Here is a 21,754-nt window from a genome sequence, read left to right as displayed (position 1 = left end):
CCGACCAAGAGACAGCATACAATTCCTTCATTGGAAAGCATAGTTGAGGTTAGAAGCCAAGAGGTCAATTCAAGCGATAAAGGAGCCGCGGTAGAAGTAAGCTCTGATTCAGAATCAAGTGGTTACAGTGAGAGCACCGAATACTCCCCTCTTAGAAAACCAACAAGGAGATGATATGGCAGTAACTGGTGGAGTAGAAGATGGGTCGATTGACATCAAGGCAATACGTTAGACACCCAAGGCCGTTGGTGATGCTTTGTTAGTCAAACCAAATCTAAATTTGGGGAGATGCACCACACCACTATGGCTAAAGCAAATGCTTATGCCAAGGGGGGAGGTAGTAATTGCCCGAACGGCGGAAGACATCTGAGGATTAATAGAAAAGGGTGATAGCAAGTACCAGAAACAAATGGCAAAGACGATGGCAAAGGTAATCAAGAGCGACAATGATGGTCATCGAAAGGTTCAGATTGCTATACAAACAGTCAATAAGGCAGTGGATGAGATTGCGGCCCAGGAATATGAGATAGTAGAACACAACTTGGGAAGAAACACAGATGATATGGAATGTGAAGAGATTCAAGAGGGTACAGCTTCAATTAGAGAAAGGTTGAGGAAGGCAAATGAAAGGATCATAAAGTTGGAGGCCGAAAAAAAAATTGGAGAGATTGCCAATCCATCCAACAATTGCACCAGGTAGCCCTTCCTCAAGATAGCGGGAGCAACCCCGAAGAGATATCAGCTCAGCTACATGAAGTTAAGGATTGGATCCATGATACAATCCAAGATGGGCGAAATTTCTTGCCTTCCTTCATCTTGACATTCTGGTCATTGGTGACTATTAGAAACAAGCTCAGATTGTTTGAAGAAGAGTGGAAGGATTTCCTTCCCATCAAAGATTTAGCTATTCCTAGGCTACAGGCATTCATTGGGCTGTCGGAGGCATATTTACACAGGGCTAAGTTGGTTGATGAGAGAGGATTGGGTATGGTTGAATCTGTGTTTGTCGCCTTGACTACCAGATTGGGAATACTCAAAGAGATACAGAAGGCGGTTGCACAGCACAGCCCAAGCATCAACACTTCCATTTCAACCATGATGAGCGACGTCAGGATGGCACTTGATTTTGAAGACATCAAAGAAGAGGATATCAATGAGACAAGACTTGTATTGAGATTGGATGAGCTAGGAAAGATTGCCATCAAGAAGAAACATTTGAACACCCTTTCTCTCTAAATGCTTTCATTGGATTTGCAAAGGAATATGAGAAAGATCATGAGAAGACACTACGAGCAGCAAGCAGCATGGTGAAATCAGCTGAACTCAAGATGAAGCACACACCTTGTCCTCCTATAGAGGAAGTCAACGAAAGGCTAGCTTAAATTCATCGCCTTAGCTAAAAGAACAAAAGAAAAGGGAAGAGTCATATTAGAAGATCATTAAATGTAAGCCCAAGTGGCAATTTCTCTTTCTTTTAGAATAGGACAAGTGTCTATTTCTGATTGGATACCACTTTGGTGCCTTCTCATTGGTTGCCACTTTTACACTTTTTTCATTAGTCCATTGACGAGGTGGCATCTTCTCATTGGCCGATGGGGTGGCAACCCTAATTAGGGTTTCTACAATTCAATCTAGATTGTCGGTTTTGCTTTTGATCTCTATAGTCGATTGTAATTTTGGCATCTATAAAAGGCCATTTGCTCTCATTTGTAAGGGTCGGAGAAAATTGTTACATAAGATAATACCAAAATTCACTATTTCTTTCTCATTGTTGTGACTTGCATGGTGATTAAGGGCCTTTGGTATTATTGCATGGTTTCTACTTCCAAAAAGTTAGTGTAGATTTCTTTTCAAGTTGTTGAAGCAAATTTCATTTCAAGTTGCTAAGTAAGAGTGAAGTAGATGGATAGTTGCATGGTAGCATTAGTAGGTGTTTGAAAGGGATCAATACTAGACCACTAGTATCCTAGTGGCTTGTTGGGAAGCCTTGTGTTGCAAACTAGTTTATTATTCCTTTGAATCATTGCACCTATGGAAGTGAGGCCGTTGGTTAGCTTTCATTAGGTTCGATCCAAGTCCATTTGCTAGTCTTCCATCCATAGGAGTAGTAGGATAGCAACTAATTTAGGACTTAGAACTTACGAGAAGAGAGCTAGAAAAACACTAGTCATAAGAACCACTCACCCTCCACCACCATCACTGTCACCATCGACATCATCTAGCATTTACACCAAACCACCATCTCCATCTTTCCACCAAAGTCCAAGTCATCCTCTACAATTTGTGTAAGGCCACCTACATGATTACCAGCGAATTACATCGATAAAACTGAGTGGGTATCCACAAGTGTGAAGAACATTGGAGTTGTTCTCATATCCCATGAGCAATAACTTTTCAAGAGAGGAATTGTATGCTTGATACTCCATATCAGATATCCAATTACTAATATGTTATGTAAGTGATACAAAACTCGCATCAACACAAGTTCAGAAATTTGACCTTCTGTGAGAGTTGGAAAATCTTCAAACACACTTCCCAAATGTTCATCTTGTTTATTTGTTAAAATGGGAGGCGCTGTTGAAGATATAGGAAGAGCCAATGTATTGACTTCTGAAGCCGGGATGGAAGGTGTGAAAACAATGGAAAACGAATCCACATCATCATCTATCTCATCCAGAAAAGGTGCTTCCTACATGGATGGTTCATGAGTTTGTGCAAGTCTTGGGGGAGATATAATCATAACTTCCCCTTCTTCCTCATCTTCTTCGTCTGATTTTTCCTCTGATTCTTCCTCTAACTCATTAACTGGTTCAGGGATCTAAGATGATTTAAGTCCCTTTCCACCCTTCAACTTGAATTTAAGAGACTTCTTAACATCAAAAGAAGAAGCTCCATCTTTACCTGTAATTTCCAGCTGTGACTTCCTTCCAGGAGGTCTAAAACTTCCACAATCCAATCCCAATTTCGGATTAACCTTTTTTAGGCCTTTAATTTTCAGCCACTCTTTGGTGTTTGCTAAAATGGATTGGAATCTACCAAGGATAGATGTACCTTCCTTCTGCTGCCATTGAATGGGAAAAGGGCATCTTTTATCAAAAGTGGCCTGACGATATTCTGAATCAAGAATATTGCCATCATCTTCAATTTGAAAATCTGACAAGATCTAAAGCATGTTAAGATCAATGATCTGCTGCAAAGTTAATCTACAGTAATCCATCTTCATTATATCCAATTCTGTCTACATGTCAATCCAAACATCTTCGATACAATGAACATGTGTAAAGACCCTCTTGATTTGAGAATTCATTTCTCAGTACTCAAAGTCAAACCTGGCATTGAGTCTCTTCAAAGTGATCAACTACAGTTCTGCTTCCATAGTTTTTTCAATATGCACAGAATTGATCATATAATTACCAATTACCAAAACCTGGCCTATGCAGGGCATGTTGATCAGATTCAACTTCCATGAGTTGTCTGGTTGATTCCATCAAAATGATCCTGTCAGTAGCATACCTAGGTAAGGTATATGGCTCACCTTTAAAGTATCCAACCCTCAAGTAAGTAAAGGTTGGAAACTGGACAAAAATACAACCATACTGATTTACCTTCCCCCAAGCTTCATTAGATACCCTTTTGATGGATAACTGTGTATCAAACAGACACCAAAAATGTCCAAAGAAAGCATCTTGAACTCTTCTATAATGGTACTTACTATTAGCCAGAGTAATTTGATCATAGTAATCCCAAATTGGAATTTGAAGACAATCATCTCCTTTGGTCGAGAGTCCAGAAAAAGATCCCAAGGCAGCAGCAATATAAACAAAGTAGGAACTCATGTAGAAAGGCACTGAAGTCCTTACATTGAGCAACTATTGACAGCGTGCAGTGCTAATTAGTTCTCCCCAAAAGATATGCTCCTTATTTTCCATGATCTAGAAAATGAACTTATACATCCATGGTTCAAAATCACTAGAATCTTTCAAACCACAAATCCTACTGAGAAGAATAATAAGATCTTTGTACTCCTGCTTGAAATTAGATCTATGAACAGTCTTTGGCCATCTCAAGAAGTTGTTTCTCCTAGTATCTAACCAATATAGATTCACATACTTCTGATAATCTCCCTTATTCTCATTCCATATTCATAAAGATGAATCTTTGGTCAAATCTACGCACTCTACATTATGTGACACTTTGAAACTTTGCTCAATAACCTCTGGATTAAGGCCTATAATAATGTTGCCATCAGCATCCTTGATCGTTTGAATTTGGGCTGAAATGCTTCACGCATCGAAAAAAACTCTGGTTCCATTGCAGCCATGGGAAACATAGACACCAAGTAAATATGACTCCTCTTGATATATTTCATTTCACGACCAACAGGAGTTTCTACTCTTCGTAGGAAATTAGTCATGTCCACATGTCCGATCTTTGTATCTAATACACTGTCAAGAATGGTCACGACATGAGATTGAGTTGCACGAGCAAACTCTTTATCAAACCGGTATTTCATTTTGCCCTTAAATTTTGATGGTGAGGGCATCTCTTGTGCTTGTGCTGCAACACAAAAATTCCAAAATGTGAACGCATCATCAGAGGATATTGCCATAAAAGGTTAATTCTTGATAAGCAACAAAGGTTCAAGTATGGATTAGATACTTCGAGGACCCAATGAGATGATCCCATAAAGAGACATCATACATATGCAGAGGATGGAAAGAGAAACCATGAAATGAGAATGGAAGGAGATGGATATGATTTAAGACATGAAGGTGAAACGCATGGGAACGCATGTGAATGAAGACTCTTGACTTTAGAAAGTGACTTGGGCTTTCAAGATGTCATTACAAGGAAAGTAGATTACATGTATATGCAACATGTATTAAGGATTGGAAAGTGAGATGACATGTGAATGTGGATGAAGAATGAGCTTATATGTAAGTGCGTATGAAATGCAATGAAATGAGTTATGGCAAAGGAAGTGGAATGACATGTATTTTGCTCATGAAGTGTAAGTGCATATGGCAAGATGGAAATGCAATGTGACTTGAGGGGAAGTGACTTTACAGACGTCTATGAGGAAAGGGGAAGTCAAAGTACATGGGAAAACATGCACATGACTTTTTTTGAATTTTAAAAATTGACTTTTAGTCAAGAACGGGTTCTAGAGATGGCAATTACATGTAAAAGACTTTTTGTGTAATCATGTCGTGATCGGATGCGGAAAGTGAGATGAGTGAAAGTGGAAATGGAAAATGAGATTACATGTACGTGCGGATGATTAATGGAAATACATGTAATCACATATCAAGAATGAGATGTGAAGTGTTGTGACATGAAAAGATGGAAATGGACTGAAATGATGCTCTTGCATCAAATGGATGGAGTGAAGTGAAATAGGTTCAAGTTCTCGGGAAAGAACTTGCAACTTCTTCAAAATGAAGAAAAAATGAAATGCAAACACACAAAATGCAAAAACAAACTCAAAAGAAAAATGTGCCTTTGGCAAAAGACTCAAAACATGTCAACAAGTAAGCTACTTCAACATGCAAATTCGAATTTGGAGTTTCGAAAAAAACCAAAAACATGAAAATGAACCTTTTCATCATTTTTTAAGGAAAAATGCACTTTCCATGGTATTCAAAATCAATAAGTGTGAAGCATCAAGCTAAAACATGCATAAAATCAGCAAGATAAGCACAAATTAATTACCAAGAGGGAAAATGTCCACTTACATGATGATTGTGTGCCAAAAAAGGAGAAAGAAACTCCAATGTTGATAAATTCTCAAACAAACTTGGATTTCTTAAACCTTGCAAAGAGGAATTTGAATGATCACCCAATAAGGCATTTTCCATGCACAATGCCAAAAACATGCCCTAAAATCCCTCCTAACTCCAACATTTTTGTTAAATGCAAGATAATGGGACATTTTTCTTCAAAAACGTGGTTTCAATCTTCATTGCATGAGTCATTTTTCACCTTTGCATGCAAAAACGTGTTTGCCAATAGCAAGAACATGGATAAACATGCCAAAATGCCTCTTCTCCAAAAAAAAAAAAGTGATCTTTTTCTCTCAAAAATGGACGTTTTTGGTATAAAAAAACGTGACTGCATTATGCCATAAAACGCATTGTTTTACTAGGAATCCACCGTTTTTTAAAGGAGAATGCATGGAAATGCAAAAACGCCCCTTGAGGAAGAAATTCCAAAACATTTCATGGAGAAATCTAAGAGAAATCACCAAAAACGGGTTCTTGGAGGCCAATGTCATGAAATTCTTCAAAAACGGGCTTTGAAAGGGCAAATGCATGAAATTGAATGCAAAACAAACCTTTTTTGTGTGATTGTATGTTTTAAATATGCACAATAGATGTAATAACGCCAATAGGTTATAACTTCTTCAAACACCAAAAATCTTTATATTTCAGTTGTTTGACATTTCGTCAAACACTTTGCAAGCAAGCTCTGATACCACTGTAATAACCCCAATAGGTTATAACTTCTTCAAACACCAAAAATCTTTATATTTCAGTTGTTTGACATTTAATCAAACACTTTGCAAGCAAGCTCTGATACCACTTTAATAACCCCAATAGGTTATAACTTCTTCAAACACCAAAAATCTTTATATTTCAGTTGTTTGACATTTCGTCAGACACTTTGCAAGCAAGCTCTGATACCACTGTAATAACCCTCCTCAAATCTGCCCTCAAAAATGCTGATGAAAGCTCAAGGAATTTCATCAAACAATTCACATGCAAGGGACGTATGACTGATATAGTATTTCAGCTAGCTTCAAATGACTTTTTTACAATTTGCATCAATGAAAATCTTGTGCTAGAAGACTACAATGGACTACACAATGACCTAACATGAGTATGATACTAATTTTGACAATATTCAGTGCATATATATGATCTAAGTATGAGAAATGAACACCTACAGCCAACTGGCATTTTTACAAACAGTTGGTATGCAAACTCACTAGCTGATAAATAATGATATTAAATTGCTTAAATGACACCAGCAACTATTATCTTCTTAATTGCAATGAAAATTACAATGCTCATGAAAAATGGCCAAGACTTTGGCATTTGCATGGATTACAAAATGATAATGCTGGTATAATGCACACTTACAGCTGAAACTTATAACACCCTAAAAAACAATACTAATAAAGGAACCTCGTTGTAGATGGCTGTAATAATTTTCTTCAATGCTGCCCCTTCTGTTTTGCTTTTTTGAACTGCTTTTTCGGACTGCTTTTTCAACCTACTTTTCCTATGCCGCTTTTTCGGACTGCTTTTTCGGCCTGCTTTTTCGGTTCCGCTTTTTTGGGCTGCCTTTTCGTATCTGCTTTTTTCAGACTGCTACCCTATTGAATCTCAAGACCATATCTTTCAATGGCGTCAAAATTTTCAGTTTGAAGGGATTTCGTACTTCAAACTATTGAGACATGATCTCCAGAAAATTTTCCAATTTCTTTGATTTTCCCAAGCATGCTTAAAAGAAGCTCTTCCATTTCTTTTATAGTGTTCTCACAAGAGCTTCATCCTCCGTTTTCTCAATGTGGGATAAAACATAACTCCCTTTATGTAACTTATGTCTCCAATGTGTTATAAAATAAAGGGGACTTTTAATTTAAATATTTTCCACAAACTATAGTCTATGCATGAATAACGTTAAATATTTAAATTTAACTTTATAAAATAGCTTTATCAATGCATAACAAATCTTATCAATGATAAACAAGTCTTCTTGTCGATTTTAAACAATTACCATCGACATACAGTTGCCACTGGATGTCTGCCCATGTCCAAAATGACTTACTATAAATAGTAAGTATGCCCAAAGTTGCCTCAAAACCCCTCAGAAAGACCTGCAACTGAAACTATCTAGGCCAAATGGCCTCTAAGCCCCTTTGATGTCCTGGTTAGCCTACGGGACTGTGGGGAAATAGGCTAACAACAACATCATGCTATGAATGCTAAAAAGGGGACATTACAGCCTGCCCTTCCCAAAATTGCTTGTCCCCAAGCAATGGCCGAACAACAACCCAATCCGTCCACCTGGATCCCAAATGTAGTCATGAACTATACTGTTGTCAGTCAACATAGGCTCCTGCAACAACCTCTGAAAATTAACCAAGAGGAATCCATAAATGAATCGTGAATCACGGTGCAACTGAACTCCAAATCCACTACTGCCACAGTGAGGAACCCACGAGGCACAAACTCTCAAAATATTAGACCCCAAGTAGAGTAGATCACCCAAACTGTCAACATAATAAACACCATCCACACAACCCATCGTGTTATGTGGAATGCACACTCCAACTCTACTACAATGGTGAACGCTCCCGAATGAAACTGCACCAAGTATGGAGAATCCACACACTGCACATCTCCTGCAGTCAACACAACTCTGCAGATCACCGTCCACTGTCTCATAACCATAACTCCCATGCACCGCTGATGGTGAAAAGACATCACAAGATAAATAGCAAGAAATGGAACCCAAACCAAATTTGCCTGCCATCAACTCCTCAACACAAGGATCAAATGCTAACTGATGTAAATACCCTGCAGTATAATGTTGATAAAAAGAACCAACCTCAATCAACAGCTCACCATGAACAAGTGATACAACCCACTGTGACTAATCACTAGTTAAATCAGGAGATGTCATAACCAAAGGCGTAGAATCAATAACAACAACCGCTGAAGCATCACTCCCAAACTCCTGCTCTAGGTCATGTATTATCAAGCTGTCAACCACAGAACCTATCACCATGTCACGCCCATCACAAATCTCATCCCGAGGCGTCAAACCGTCCCATAACTGATGACAAGCACTAGGAACCAAAGTACATCTCTGTATCATCATCTCATCAACATGGTCATCAAAGGTAAATTGATGAGCATACCTCACAGTGTAAAGCCGATAGAATGCGCCAATCTTAGTCAGTGGCTCAGACTGCAATCGATCATTAACCATGTTGGAACTGACTACTACCTCCGAAGACATCACCAAGGGAGTAGTATTACTAGCACGAACCATGCCAACTGCCGGCTCACCAATATCACACATGATCTTTGATACAACATCTCTAGTCTTCGTGCCATTAGTACTAGAGGCCACCACCATGTCAGGCATACCACAACAATTTGCTGCAGCACCCAACTCAACTGATCCTGACTCTAGTGGGAACGAACCCGATATGCCAATGTTAGTATCAAGGATGGATGCATTCCCATCTCCACTGTCTTTGACAATCTCGACCATGGACATCCTTGGATCACCAAACACCACAGCTTGTGAGTGTACAGAATCTGGTAAAGACTGTCGTCGCTCTAACTCTATGGTCACCTTAGCCAAATGAAATTGTGACTCCTCGAAAGCCAACTGTGTACTCTCAAGAATCTCAGAAGTCACCTTGAGCTGCTGAGTAAGCTTACTCACCTCATCTTCCTTGACCAATAATGCGTCATATGTTGTACTGCCCCACTCCATAAGATAATCTCTATCGGCTACCAACTGCATATAATTCTGTCTCAGAATTCGAATAGCCTCCCATAAAGAGTGGATCTCTATCAAGGAAAGATAACTGCCTCCCTGCTCATCACTAGTAGGAGAACCCCATCCATAAATTGCTAACAACTGACGAGCGGCATCGAAATGCTGACAAGCGATAGCAATGTCTCGCTCACTAACTCTCAGCTGACTAGACACATGATTGTGTTGGCTGGTCAAACTCCTATACTCTACCCCTGGTACACTGTCCAAAGGAGTAACCTCATAATAGCTATCGTCTGTAATACTGCCATCCAAATTCTGCAGTCCAACTGCTGAACTTGTATCATCAAACGGAGTGATTGAAGCATCAACATAAACCTCTGTATCAAAGGAAACTGTTGAGGAGACTAAGTCCTCAAAATTGTCCACAACATCCCCCTGGGTGTCATCTATAATAATCAAATCCTGGGACTCTTCTATAAACTTTGTCATATCTGAGAGATCATCAACCCATTCCAACAAGAATGGTCGACTGGATACATGAACAATGCCCAACAAAGGTGTGTAAAAACTAATTCTAGCATCAAACAAGCTGCTGGCATGGATGAGAACTACACTTGGAAAACTACTAATCAAGTCCATGATGGTGCAACAGATACTACTACCAAAGAATGATAAATATCTCCAGTTAAAACGATCCCAAGTACTAAGATAAGGATCCCAACATCTAATCCATGAATGGAAACCAACTGGCAATTCAAGTAAACTTCTCACCTGAGTAATGTGAACAATACCAACTGACTTCACGAACTTGTCTACAGTCTCTGAATCCGGAGTGTGAATGCTAGACGTACTCATATCATCATCAACATGTGACCCGACTGTAAAAGGAAACTGAGTCCCTGCTATATGCGCTAACTCCCGAACTAAACTCACCTCAAGACAACGCTCGTCCACATGTCTCTCAGAATCCTGGAGAGCCAACTTCATTGCCTCCATGCCTTCCTTAATCTGTTGTAAGTCTTCACAAGAAAAACCTGTTGTGACTTCTTTCTGTCTCTCTTGCAGTTGAATCATCCAAATGTGATTCTCAATCCATGTATCCTATCATGATGAGATAAAGCCGTGACAATATTCTTGTCCCTTGTCTTCAGCTGGCTTGCCAAACCAAGCAAAGAGCTACTAGCCTCTATCTCATGCGAAGAAGCATCCAACTGTGCCTGGTACTCTTTCTCAGCAAAGTCATGAATGCTCACTTTCTGATCAACTGTACTATCCTCAAACATGACAATATCCTCAACTGCAGTAACTTCATCCAGCCCAACTGTATTGGAATCACTATCTGTGTCAATCACGCAATCTGGTGTGTCTGTGATATCACCTTCTGATGCAACTGGCTCAACTTGCACAACATCTTTAACCCCTTCTGCTTGTAAAGATGATGCAGATAAACCATTACCTGAAGATGTGCTAATGTCTCCCTGTATTGAATCAGCATGTCTGTTAAACTCCTCATAGAAGTTTCTACCTGTCATAGGGAGGTACGATCCTTAGGCCTATCAAAACGTTCAATCAGTCTCTCCTTAAACTCCACATAGGAGGTAATGTGTGCATGACCCATAGTGACCATACCATGATGCCACCACTCGTGTGCTAACCCATCCAGGTGAATTGTTGCATACTTAATAGCTTCTTCCTCAGGCATAGGGTTCATTTGAAAATATGTGTCAAGCTTTTGAACCCAAGCTCTTGCTGTAGACTTCCCCGAGCCATCATAATATGGTAACTGAAGTTTCCCTACTTTCTTCTGTAGCTCATAGCTCTGGTTCCTGTCATGTCCACATGGCATATGCTTCATCCGCACATCTATATGCTCCCTAAGGGTAATTGCAGCTATAAAATCTGGACCTCCGGCTTCCCAATCTCTCCTCAGCTGGTCCTGTATATCAGTGATCTGGGGCTCTGGTACGGGCTGCTCTGGAGCTCTAAGAGGAAATGTTGGAACCATGGGCCTCGAACTCACTGTCCTAGTTTGCTGGGGTGCATGACCGAAATTGTTCCCAACTTGTTCGCCTCCATTATGTGCCCCATCTTGATTATTACCATTCTGATTATTTCCTCCACCCACATTTGCATTCAACCCCATTTGACGAGCCATCATCTGCATCATAAGCTCAAATCTCTGACTCTGTTCCTGTGCTCTTTGCTCTGCTGATCGCTGTCCCTGTGCTAAGGTGTCTAATAACTATAAGAATCTTTCCTTTCCCTGATTTGGACCGGCATTCATTTTGTCAAACATTTTTTCTCTCTATCTTACTATTCCAAATTCCCAATAAGACCTCCACAGGATGGCAGGAAACCGCTCTGATACCACTGTAACAACCCCAATAGGTTATAACTTCTTCAAACACCAAAAATCATTATATTTCAGTTGTTTGACATTTCGTCAAACACTTTGCAAGCAAGCTCTGATACTACTGTAATAACCCCAATAGGTTATAACTTCTTCAAACACCAAAAATCTTTATATTTCAGTTGTTTGACATTTCGTCAAACACTTTGCAAGCAAGCTCCGATACCACTGTAATAACCCCAATAGGTTATAACTTCTTCAAACACCAAAAATTTTTATATTTCAGTTGTTTGACATTTCGTCAAACACTTTGCAAGCAAGCTCTAATACCACTATAATAACCCTCCTCAAATCTGCCCTAAAAAATGCTGATGAAAGCTCAAGGAATTTCATCAAACAATTCACATGCAAGGGACGTATGACTGATATAGTATTTCAGCTAGCTTCAAATGACTTTTTTACAATTTGCATCAATGAAAATCTTGTGCTAGAAGACTACAATGGACTACACAATGACCTAACATGAGTGTGCTACTAATTTTGACAATATTCAATGCATATATATGATCTAAGTATGAGAAATGAACACCTACAGCCAACTGGCATTTTTACAAACAGTTGGTATGAAAACTAACTAGCTGATAAATAATGATATTAAATTGCTTAAATGACACCAGCAACTATTATCTTCTTAATTGCAATGAAAATTACAATGCTCATGAAAAATGGCCAAGACTTTGGCATTTGCATGGATTACAAAATGATAATGCTGATATAATGCACACTTGCAGCTGAAACTTATAACACCTTAAAAAACAATACTAATAAAGGAACCTCGTTGTAGATGGCTGTAATAATTTTTTTCAATGCTACCCCTTCTGTTTTGCTTTTCCGATTTGCTTTTTCGGACTGCTTTTTCGGCCTACTTTTTCAGTTCCGCTTTTTCGGACTGCTTTTTCGGTTCCGCTTTTTCGGGCTGCCTTTTCGTATCTGCTTTTTTGAGACTGCTACCCTATTGAATCTCAAAACCATATCTTTCAATGGCGTCAAAATTTTCAGCTTGAAGGGATTTCGTCCTTCAAACTATTGAGACATGATCTCCAGAAAATTTTCCAATTTCTTTGATTTTCCCAAGCATGCTTAAAAGAAGCTCTTCCATTTCTTTTATAGTGTTCTCACAAGAGCTTCATCCTTCGTTTTCTCAATGTGGGATAAAACATAACTCCCTTTATGTAACTTATGTCTCCAATGTGTTATAAAATAAAAGGGACTTTTAATTTAAATATTTCCCACAAACTATAGTCTATGCATGAATAAAGTTAAATATTTAAATTTAACTTTATAAAATAGCTTTATCAATGCATAACAAATCTTATCAATGATAAACAAGTCTTCTTGTCGATTTTAAACAATTACCATCGACATACCGTTGTCACTAGATGTCCGCCCATGTCCAAGATGACTTACTATAAATAGTAAGTATGCCCAAAGTTGCCTCAAAACCCCTCAAAAAGACCTGCAACTGAAACTATCTAGGCCAAATGGCCTCTAAGCCCCTTTAATGTCCTAGTTAGCCTACGGGACCGTGGGGAAATAGGCTAACGACAACATCATGCTATGAATGCTAAAAAAGGGACATTACAATAGACTCAAATGCACCTTTTAGAGGCCATTACATGTTTTAAAAACTTGCAATGGGCTCTCCCAAGACCAAAACACACCTTTTGGGTGCTATTGCATGTTTTAAAAATATGCATTTTACCCAAAAACGGGTTTAGGAGACGCACTTGCATGTCTTATTGGCCAAACACACCTTTTAGGTGCAATTAAATGTATTAAAAACTTGTATTTGCAACCCAAAGGCCAAAATGCACATTTTGGGTGCATATGCATGTTTTAAAAATATGCCTTCAAGCCTAAAACGCACCTTTTAGGTGCAACGCATAAGAAATAAACATCTCAACTTTTTTATGTCTTTGCATATTTAAGTTGAGATTACATGCTTCTCATAAAAAATGTGCCTTTTAGGTGCAATTGCATATTTTTGCATGTAAACATGTTGCACACAACTTAAGTGGTTAGTTAAGCACATGTCAATTTAATTTTGATGAAATATCACTCAAATGGGACAGATAATATTTGAATTATCAAACTAAAAATACAATGTGCAAAAATCATTTAATAAGTAATATTTGCTAGAGCACTTGATTTAGAAACCAAAAAATAAATTGAACTATATAGTTAATATAGGTGAAAAATCAAAAAGCAAACTCGACTCAAAAATATAACATAAAGTGCATTATAATTACTCTAAGTGAAAACTTAAATGATAAAGTAACTTAAAAACATAACATAAAGTGAATTTAAGTTTTATATTTCAAAAAGTGAATGTCAAATTAAAAATATAACATGATATTTTTAATTCGTGCAATTGCATAAAGAAGGATTAGTTTTTGGGCACTAAATTGGTAAGATAGATCAAATCAAAGGGAAAACTAACTTGAGCAAACCCTAAAGACTAAAAACCAACAAACACACAATCAAAAATGAGAAAAATGATGATGAAGGCCTCAAAAATCATTCATAGGCTCCACAAACCAAAAAATGGAAAAGACTTGACAAAAACCTTCAATAAAAGAATTCATTATATGAATTAGAGTTGACTGATCGATCAACATTAACCAATTAAATAACAAATTCAACTTAGAGAAATGCACAACTAGTTTCAAAAATGTTTCATACTGTTACCTACATTTTGTACTAACAAAATCAAGAACAACACTCATCTTTCATCCGCATTTACATGTCATCTCACTTTTCATTTCTCATTACATGTTGCATTTACATGTAATCCACCTTCTGTGCAATGACATCTTGAGAACCCATTTACACGCATTTCTGTATGTTCTCTTTTTGGAACATTAAAAATATTGAAATCTTATTTTATGCAACATTAAATTGACTCTGAGATTTAAGCTCAAAATATTAAAAAGGTCGACTTAATATTATATAAAGGACAAAGGGGCAAGGAGGAGCAAGACAAAATGCCTTAGGGAAGTTGAAGAGCCACAAGGGAATAAGACGAAAACTAGAGAGAAGCCGAAGAGTCTTGGTTTGCGTATTAAAAGGGGAAAGAGGCTCATTGTTGGGTATGCTTGATTTTATTATTCAGTTCAATTTCCTCTCTTGTGAGAGTCTCAAAAAGCTTCAACTTTCAGCTAGTTGGAGGACATAGCCCCTCATGCTAGCAGACAGTGGACACAAACCCATTGTCCTAGGAAACATCATTTCAAGTATTTCAGTAGCACTTACAAGTTCTTATTCTAGTATTCCAATCTGACTATTAATCTGTATTTAAGATTGGATTTGTAGTGTTGGTTATTGTATTGCTATTGTATAATACAATAACATAATTTAGAGAGTTATAAGAGTTGTTGGTTTTACCTTATTAGTTTGTAATTCATGGTTATATATTCTACTTTTTGGATGCTATTGTGAAATAACGGGTTATATTCATCTAAAGAATCTTCTGGTCTTATTATATTCATTGTATTCCATTTTTGCTTACATCTAAGTCTGAATGTGTATTTGAGAAAAGTGATTTAATTTCTATTGGAATTGCCCACTAGTTTTTGAATGTGCTGGAAATTATCTGCAAGGTTTTATTTCTGAGTGCATTGTTGAAAGGAGACAACACCAAATATCCTGTTGAGATCGTACAATTTCCATGTATTCCACTTTCATGTCTCAAAGCATATTCCTCACTTTTCATTCCTACTTCATGAACCGTTTTTCATCTTCAACATATGCATGTTGTCTCTTTTTGATATCATCTCATTGGATCCTTGAAGTGTCTAAACCATACTTCGAATCAACCTTTATAGTAATATGCTCTGATGATGTGTTCACATTTTGGAATTTTTGTGTTGCAACGCAAGCACAAGAGATGCCCTCACGTTAAAATCTAAAGGCAAAATGAAATACCAGTTAAATAAAGAGTTGGCTCATGCAACTCAATCTCACGTCACATCCATTCTTAACAATGTGTCAACTACAAAGATCAAACATGTGGACATGACTGATTTCTTGTGAAGGGTAGAAGCTCATGTTAGTCATGAAATAAAATGCATCAGAACGAGTAATATTCACTTGATGTCCACATTTCCCATGGCTGCCCTAGAACCAGAGTTTGTTCTTGGATGTGCAAAACATTTCAGTCAAAAGTCAAAGACGATCAAGGATGCTGATAGTAATGTTATTGTAAGCCTTGATCCAAAGGTTATTGAGCAGATTTTCAAAGTGTTGCAGAGTGCAAAGCGTGTGGATCTAACCAAAGAGCCATCTTTGGAGATATGGAATGATAATAAGGGAAATTATCAGAACTATGTAAATCTATATTGGTTGGATTCCAAGAGAAACAACTTCTCAAGATGGCCAAAAACCATTCACATATCTAATTTCAAGTTGGAATACAAAGACCTTATTATCCTTTTCAGTAGGATATGTGGTCTCAAAGACTCCAGTGATTTTGAAACATCGATGTATAAGTTCATTTTCCAGATGAAGGATAATAAGAAACATATCTATTGGGGAGAACTAATCAATACTGCACTTTGTCAACAGTTGCTCAATGTAGGGACTTCAGCACCTTTCTACAAGAATTCCTATCTTGTTTATATTACTGCTGCCATGGGATTTTTTTTTGGACTCTCAACCAAAGAAACTCGTCTTCAAATTCTAGTTTGGGATTACTATGATTAGATTACTCTGACTATTAGTAAGTGCCATTACAGAAGAGTTTAGAATGCTTTCTTTGGGCATTTTCAATGTCTGTTTGGTAGACAAATGTCCGTTAAAAGGGTATCCGATGAAGCTTGGGAGAAGGTAAATCAGTATGGTTGTATCTTTATTCACTTTCTAACCTTTACTTACTTGAGGGTTGGGTACTTTAAAGGTGAGCCATATACCTCACCTAGCTATGCTACTAACAGGATCATTTTAATGGAATTGGCCAGACAACTTATGGAAGTTCAATTTCATCAGCATGCTCTGCATAAACCAAGTTTTGGTATTTCTTCTGCCAAACCCTTGGCAATTAGTAATTATATGATCAATTTTGTATACAAATCAAAAGCCATGGAAGCAAAACTTCAGTTCATCACATTGAACAAATTCAAAGTTAGATTTGACTTTGATTACAAAGAAATGAATTCTCAAATCAAGAGGGTTTTTACTCATGTTCATCGTTTTGAAGATGTTTGGATCAATATGCGGTCAAAATTGGATATAATTATAATGGACTATTGCAGATTGACTTTGCAACAAATCATTGATCTTAACATGCTCGAGATCCCGTCTGATTTCAAAATTGAAGATGATGGAAATATTCTTGATCCAGAATATCATCAAGTTGTTTTTGATAAACAATGCCCTTTCCCTATTCAATGGCGGCAAAAGGAAGGAACATCTATCCTTGATAGATTTAAATCCATTTTGACAAACACCAACAAGTGGTTGAAAATTAAAGGCCTAAAAGGGGTTAATCCGAAAGTGGGTTTGGATTGTGGTAATTTTGGTCCCCTTGGAAGGAAGTCACAGTTGGAAATCATAGGTAAAGATGGTGCTTCTTAAACTGAGGTAAAGAAATCTCTCAAATTCAAATTGAAGGATAGAAAGGGACTTAAATCATCTCAGACCCCTAAACAAGTTCAAGAGTCAAAGGAAGAATTAGACGAAGAAGATGAGGAAGAAGTAGAAGTTATGACCATATCTCCCCTAAGACCTGCACAAATTGATGAACAAGCCATGCAGGAAGTGCCTTTTCTGGATGAGATAGATGATGATGTGGATTCATTCTCCACTGTTTTCACACCTTCCATCCCGACTTCAGAAGTCAATAGATTGACTCTTCTTATATCTTTAGCAGCTAATCCCATTTTAACAAACAAACAATATTAACATTTGGGGAATGTGTTTGAGGATTTTCCAACTCTCACAAAGGGTCATGTTTTTCAACCTGATACATCCTTAACAAGTTTTGAGTTGTTCATGAAAGAATCCTCTTGTCATGTACCTATGAATTCAGCTGTACAAACTAAACCTTGCTCACTTACAACGGAGATACAATCAGGATCAATGCCACTAGTCTCCACTGTACCTACTTCCGTAGATGAAAGTTTCAACTTGCCTGCATGGTTAAGCAGGATCACAATGAAGAGAAGGTGGTCATACCCCCAAATGATCTTCCTATTAAGAAAACTAAGTACAAATATTTGCAAGATGCGATTGTTTCAAGAATCTTAGTTGATTCTTAGAAAACCTAGTTTGTAGAAGTTGTTGAGCCACTGGTGGACAATCCTGTTGAAGAACTTACCCATTCTGATTATAAGTTCACCAAGCTAGAGATCAGAAAGCACTCACAACTTAGTTGCTTACAGGATGCTCAAGATGCACTTGCCAATGTATCAAAGAGCAACCATGAATTATGAGAAAAGAAAAATCAGCTCAAGCATGAAGTTGTTCGCTCAAATCAAGTTATTCAGCAACAATCTTCGCAAAATGTTGTTGTGTCTCAAAGATCCAGGGAAAGAAAGCTAGTAGAAGCTGCTAAGTCTTGGATAGGAGAAGTCATTTCTAAAGCAGTTCAAGCTATTACTAATACGGTTAAAGTTCTTAGTCGTATCAAACACATGGATGAAATGGAACAATATTTGATTTCTTCTTTGACTCAAGAAGTTGACACATTGAAAGGGATTCTTAATGACTGGGATGAATTGCTAAGTATGATCTGGATGCCATGGTTACATGTGACATTCTCCCATCGTGTACTTATTGGCTACAAAGAAGAAATACTCAGGAAACTGATAACAAAGTTGTAGGCAACACTTGGAGATTGCCAAGTAATAGAAACAGGAATAACATGTAACTTAGAGCAAATGGGATGTCAGATTCTTAATGAACACAGTAATTTGATTACAGTTGAAAGGATGACTTCAAAATATACAATCAAAGTCAATGGCGATTTAGATTCTAAGGATTTTGGTTCTCACACAATGAACAAATTTGCTTTGTATAAATCTTTGGCAAAACACTTGCAAGATTCTCTCGCAGCAAATTCCAAGATTGTGCAATCAGCATATGCAGATGCAATAAGAATAGAAGCAATATCAAAGACAATGGAGATTTCTGATCTTCCTACAGTGCGTGATGTTATCATCAAATTCAAGGCACTAAAGAACAATTTTTAAGATTGTTATTTTATGTTTCTGTTTTTAGATCAAAGAGGGTGCATTGCATGGAATTATGTAATTACTTGTAATACAAATTGCATGTGTAGTTGCATGTAATCAAATAATTTCTCTTCTAGTTAGACTCGGTCAAAGCTCGTTGAGTTGCTCCCACTTTTTCCTTCCTCTTTTTCTCAACTCCTGTGCCTATATAAAGGAATGTTTTCTTATTGTAAAATCATCTTTTATTGTATGCAGGAAAGTTATGGAGAAATTGTGCCAGCAGAACTTTGATTGTGTAACACTCTTTTGATAGAAAAGTCAATACAAGGGAGCAATTGAAACTGAACTTTGATTTGAGTGCAAGTGTTACTTGTGCGAATTAGAAGCTTTATCTGTGATTTGCATATGTTATCTTTGATTCATGTGATCTTGTGTTCTTAATAATTGAGGGTAAAAAGAGTTAAGAAGCAATTGAAGTCGGAGCTTTGACTAGGAACAATTGTAGAGATATATAGACTAGAAGCTTTGTCTATAGCTTATATCTCTTTCTTAATTCACAAAATAATTAGGATATCTTTACTTTTGGAAGTCTTTGTGCCTCAATAGTAAAGCTTATTTATATAAAATTACAACCGGACTTCTGCCAAATCGGTACACTTTCAGCTAGCCTTTGAGTTAGTGTTGGTTTATCGGTATCATCATTTCTAGCTTTAGATAGAAGTCTAGTTAGAGATTGCACCCTGCCCATTACTCGCTCAACGGATAAGTGGATTCTTTCCTGAAAGTTAAGAGAAAAGAATATTGTAACACTTTTTTACAAAATCTCTCAACTTCTTGCTTACCTTGAGTTGATCCAAGGAAAGGTGAGAAGGGGGAGCCTTCCCTTTAAGGTAGGAGAGACTCTGTCTCACATGCTGTGGCTAGTCATCTTTTTTGAGACTGGATTTTACCCAAAACTGTTGGTTGCAAAATATCCACACAACAAATGGAAAAGGTCATTTTTGGAGCCAAAAGGAATTAATAAACTATATTATAATGACACTTTATTATATTTTAATGTTGTGTGGAGGAAGCTTCTTAAGTGAAGTTCATTTGGGAAACTCGTGCCATTTAGAGATTATAAATGAGGCCATTTGATGGGAAAGGCATACAATTGATTATTTACTTTTATTGCTTCTCTATTGTTTCTCTCTGTATCTGACAAGTCAATTTGTGATGGAGAGATTGCCAGTGTTTGAAGGGATAATTAGACCTGTTGTAATTAAACTACATTTGTGTAAAGTTTGGAGGCAGCTATGCACATTTGAGAGGCTGTCGTACATTCCTAGGGCTCTGGCTAGTTTGTTTGTGGCTGGCAATCATTTTTTCAGAGCCTGCAATTGAATTATTGAGGCCTGTAACTAATTGGTTGAGCGCCTGGAGCCATATTGGAAGCCTACGTACATTTGCTTTGGCCTGCAATTCACTGTATGAGTGTTGCGATTAGTAATTCTAGTGGCCTGCTGAAAGGAGCGGCTGGGTTTGTTGTTATGAACTGTTAAATCTGGGTTTAGTGAACTTAGATCTTCTGCCATTGGGTGTCATTTGGGACTCCTGTAGCATTACATTTCTGATGATTGATTTGGTGAAGGAGCTGGTTACTTATCGTGCATCTCAAAACCAGATTCTTAAGTTTGCAATTCAGTCTTGGTTTCATGTTTGAAATGCACAGCAGGTTCATTCTTGTAAACGATAATAGTTCTATTGTGATCAAATAAGCAAACCAGTTTTAACAGATACCTTCAATTCAGACATATATCTGCAAACACATAAAAAAGACTTAAATATCAGTTGTTTGGTTTTCATCTATGCAAGAGTCTTGAAGTCTGATTTAACCGGTAATTGTGAGTAGTTTATTACCATCCAGGATTGTCTTCAAGACTTTGAAAACAGTGATTTCAAATTGCTCGCCAATGTTTGACGAAATGTCAAACCATGGAATTGTGGAAGGAATTGATGTTTGTCTAGTTATAGCCAGTTCAGGGTTATCACGAATAATTTTTATTGTTTATCAGCAAATCTGATTGCCATCTTTGAAGAAATGTTTAATTTTGTAAATTTGATTTATTCAGAAAAGCCAATTGGAATAAAGATAGTTTCTAGTGTATATATTATTATATAGAAATTAAGAATTAAACTCCACTTGAAGTTATGTAATATTCCCTCCAGGATATTAAAAATGCACACGTCCCATTACACTGCTGCTGGAGTAAGATATCTGAATAATCAATTCTAAAGCTTGACAGATATACTACCACTATCACTAACATCAGAGATTTTTTATTGTTCAATCTAGTATTGTTCCTGTGCGAACCATCTAATTTGTGAACTCACTGAAATTACACAACAATGAGGTGATTGTCTAAAGCATGACAATCTATCTCCATTGATGGACGAAATCATAGTGCACCCTATGAGAATTAGGAGAGTTACCTTAAACATGTTCAGCCATAGATGTGTTTCTTGATTCATTCTACTGAGCTTCAAAAAGGTATAAGCAAAGCTGAGCTGGTCCCTCGGTGTGAAACGATCTACTTCATTGAACCAAAGGCAAGAAAAGAGATTTGACATGGGGCTGTGAGCCCTCACAATAAAAGATCCTTCTGGAACATCT

General features: G+C 37.4%; 1 protein-coding gene across 2 annotated transcripts in view; it reads right to left on the bottom strand.

The window, feature by feature from the left end:
* The window catches only part of LOC149535135 (uncharacterized), a 136,419-nt gene that overhangs the window by 16,440 nt on the left and 98,225 nt on the right, over nt 1–21,754 (bottom strand). For both annotated transcript variants that reach the window (XM_089804066.1, XM_089804067.1), the window contains exon 8: nt 21,574–21,752. In XM_089804066.1, coding sequence (XP_089660192.1) covers nt 21,574–21,752 — 179 coding nt within the window. The remainder of the gene's footprint in view (nt 1–21,573; nt 21,753–21,754) is intronic.

The sequence above is a fragment of the Cupressus sempervirens genome, chromosome 10, assembly GCF_028749045.1.
Source record: "Cupressus sempervirens isolate cs-2001-9-10 chromosome 10, ASM2874904v1, whole genome shotgun sequence".
Classification (NCBI taxonomy): Eukaryota; Viridiplantae; Streptophyta; class Pinopsida; order Cupressales; family Cupressaceae; genus Cupressus; species Cupressus sempervirens.
The sequence above is the reverse complement of the archived record's forward strand: the minus strand, read 5'-3'. Positions and strand labels throughout refer to the sequence as shown.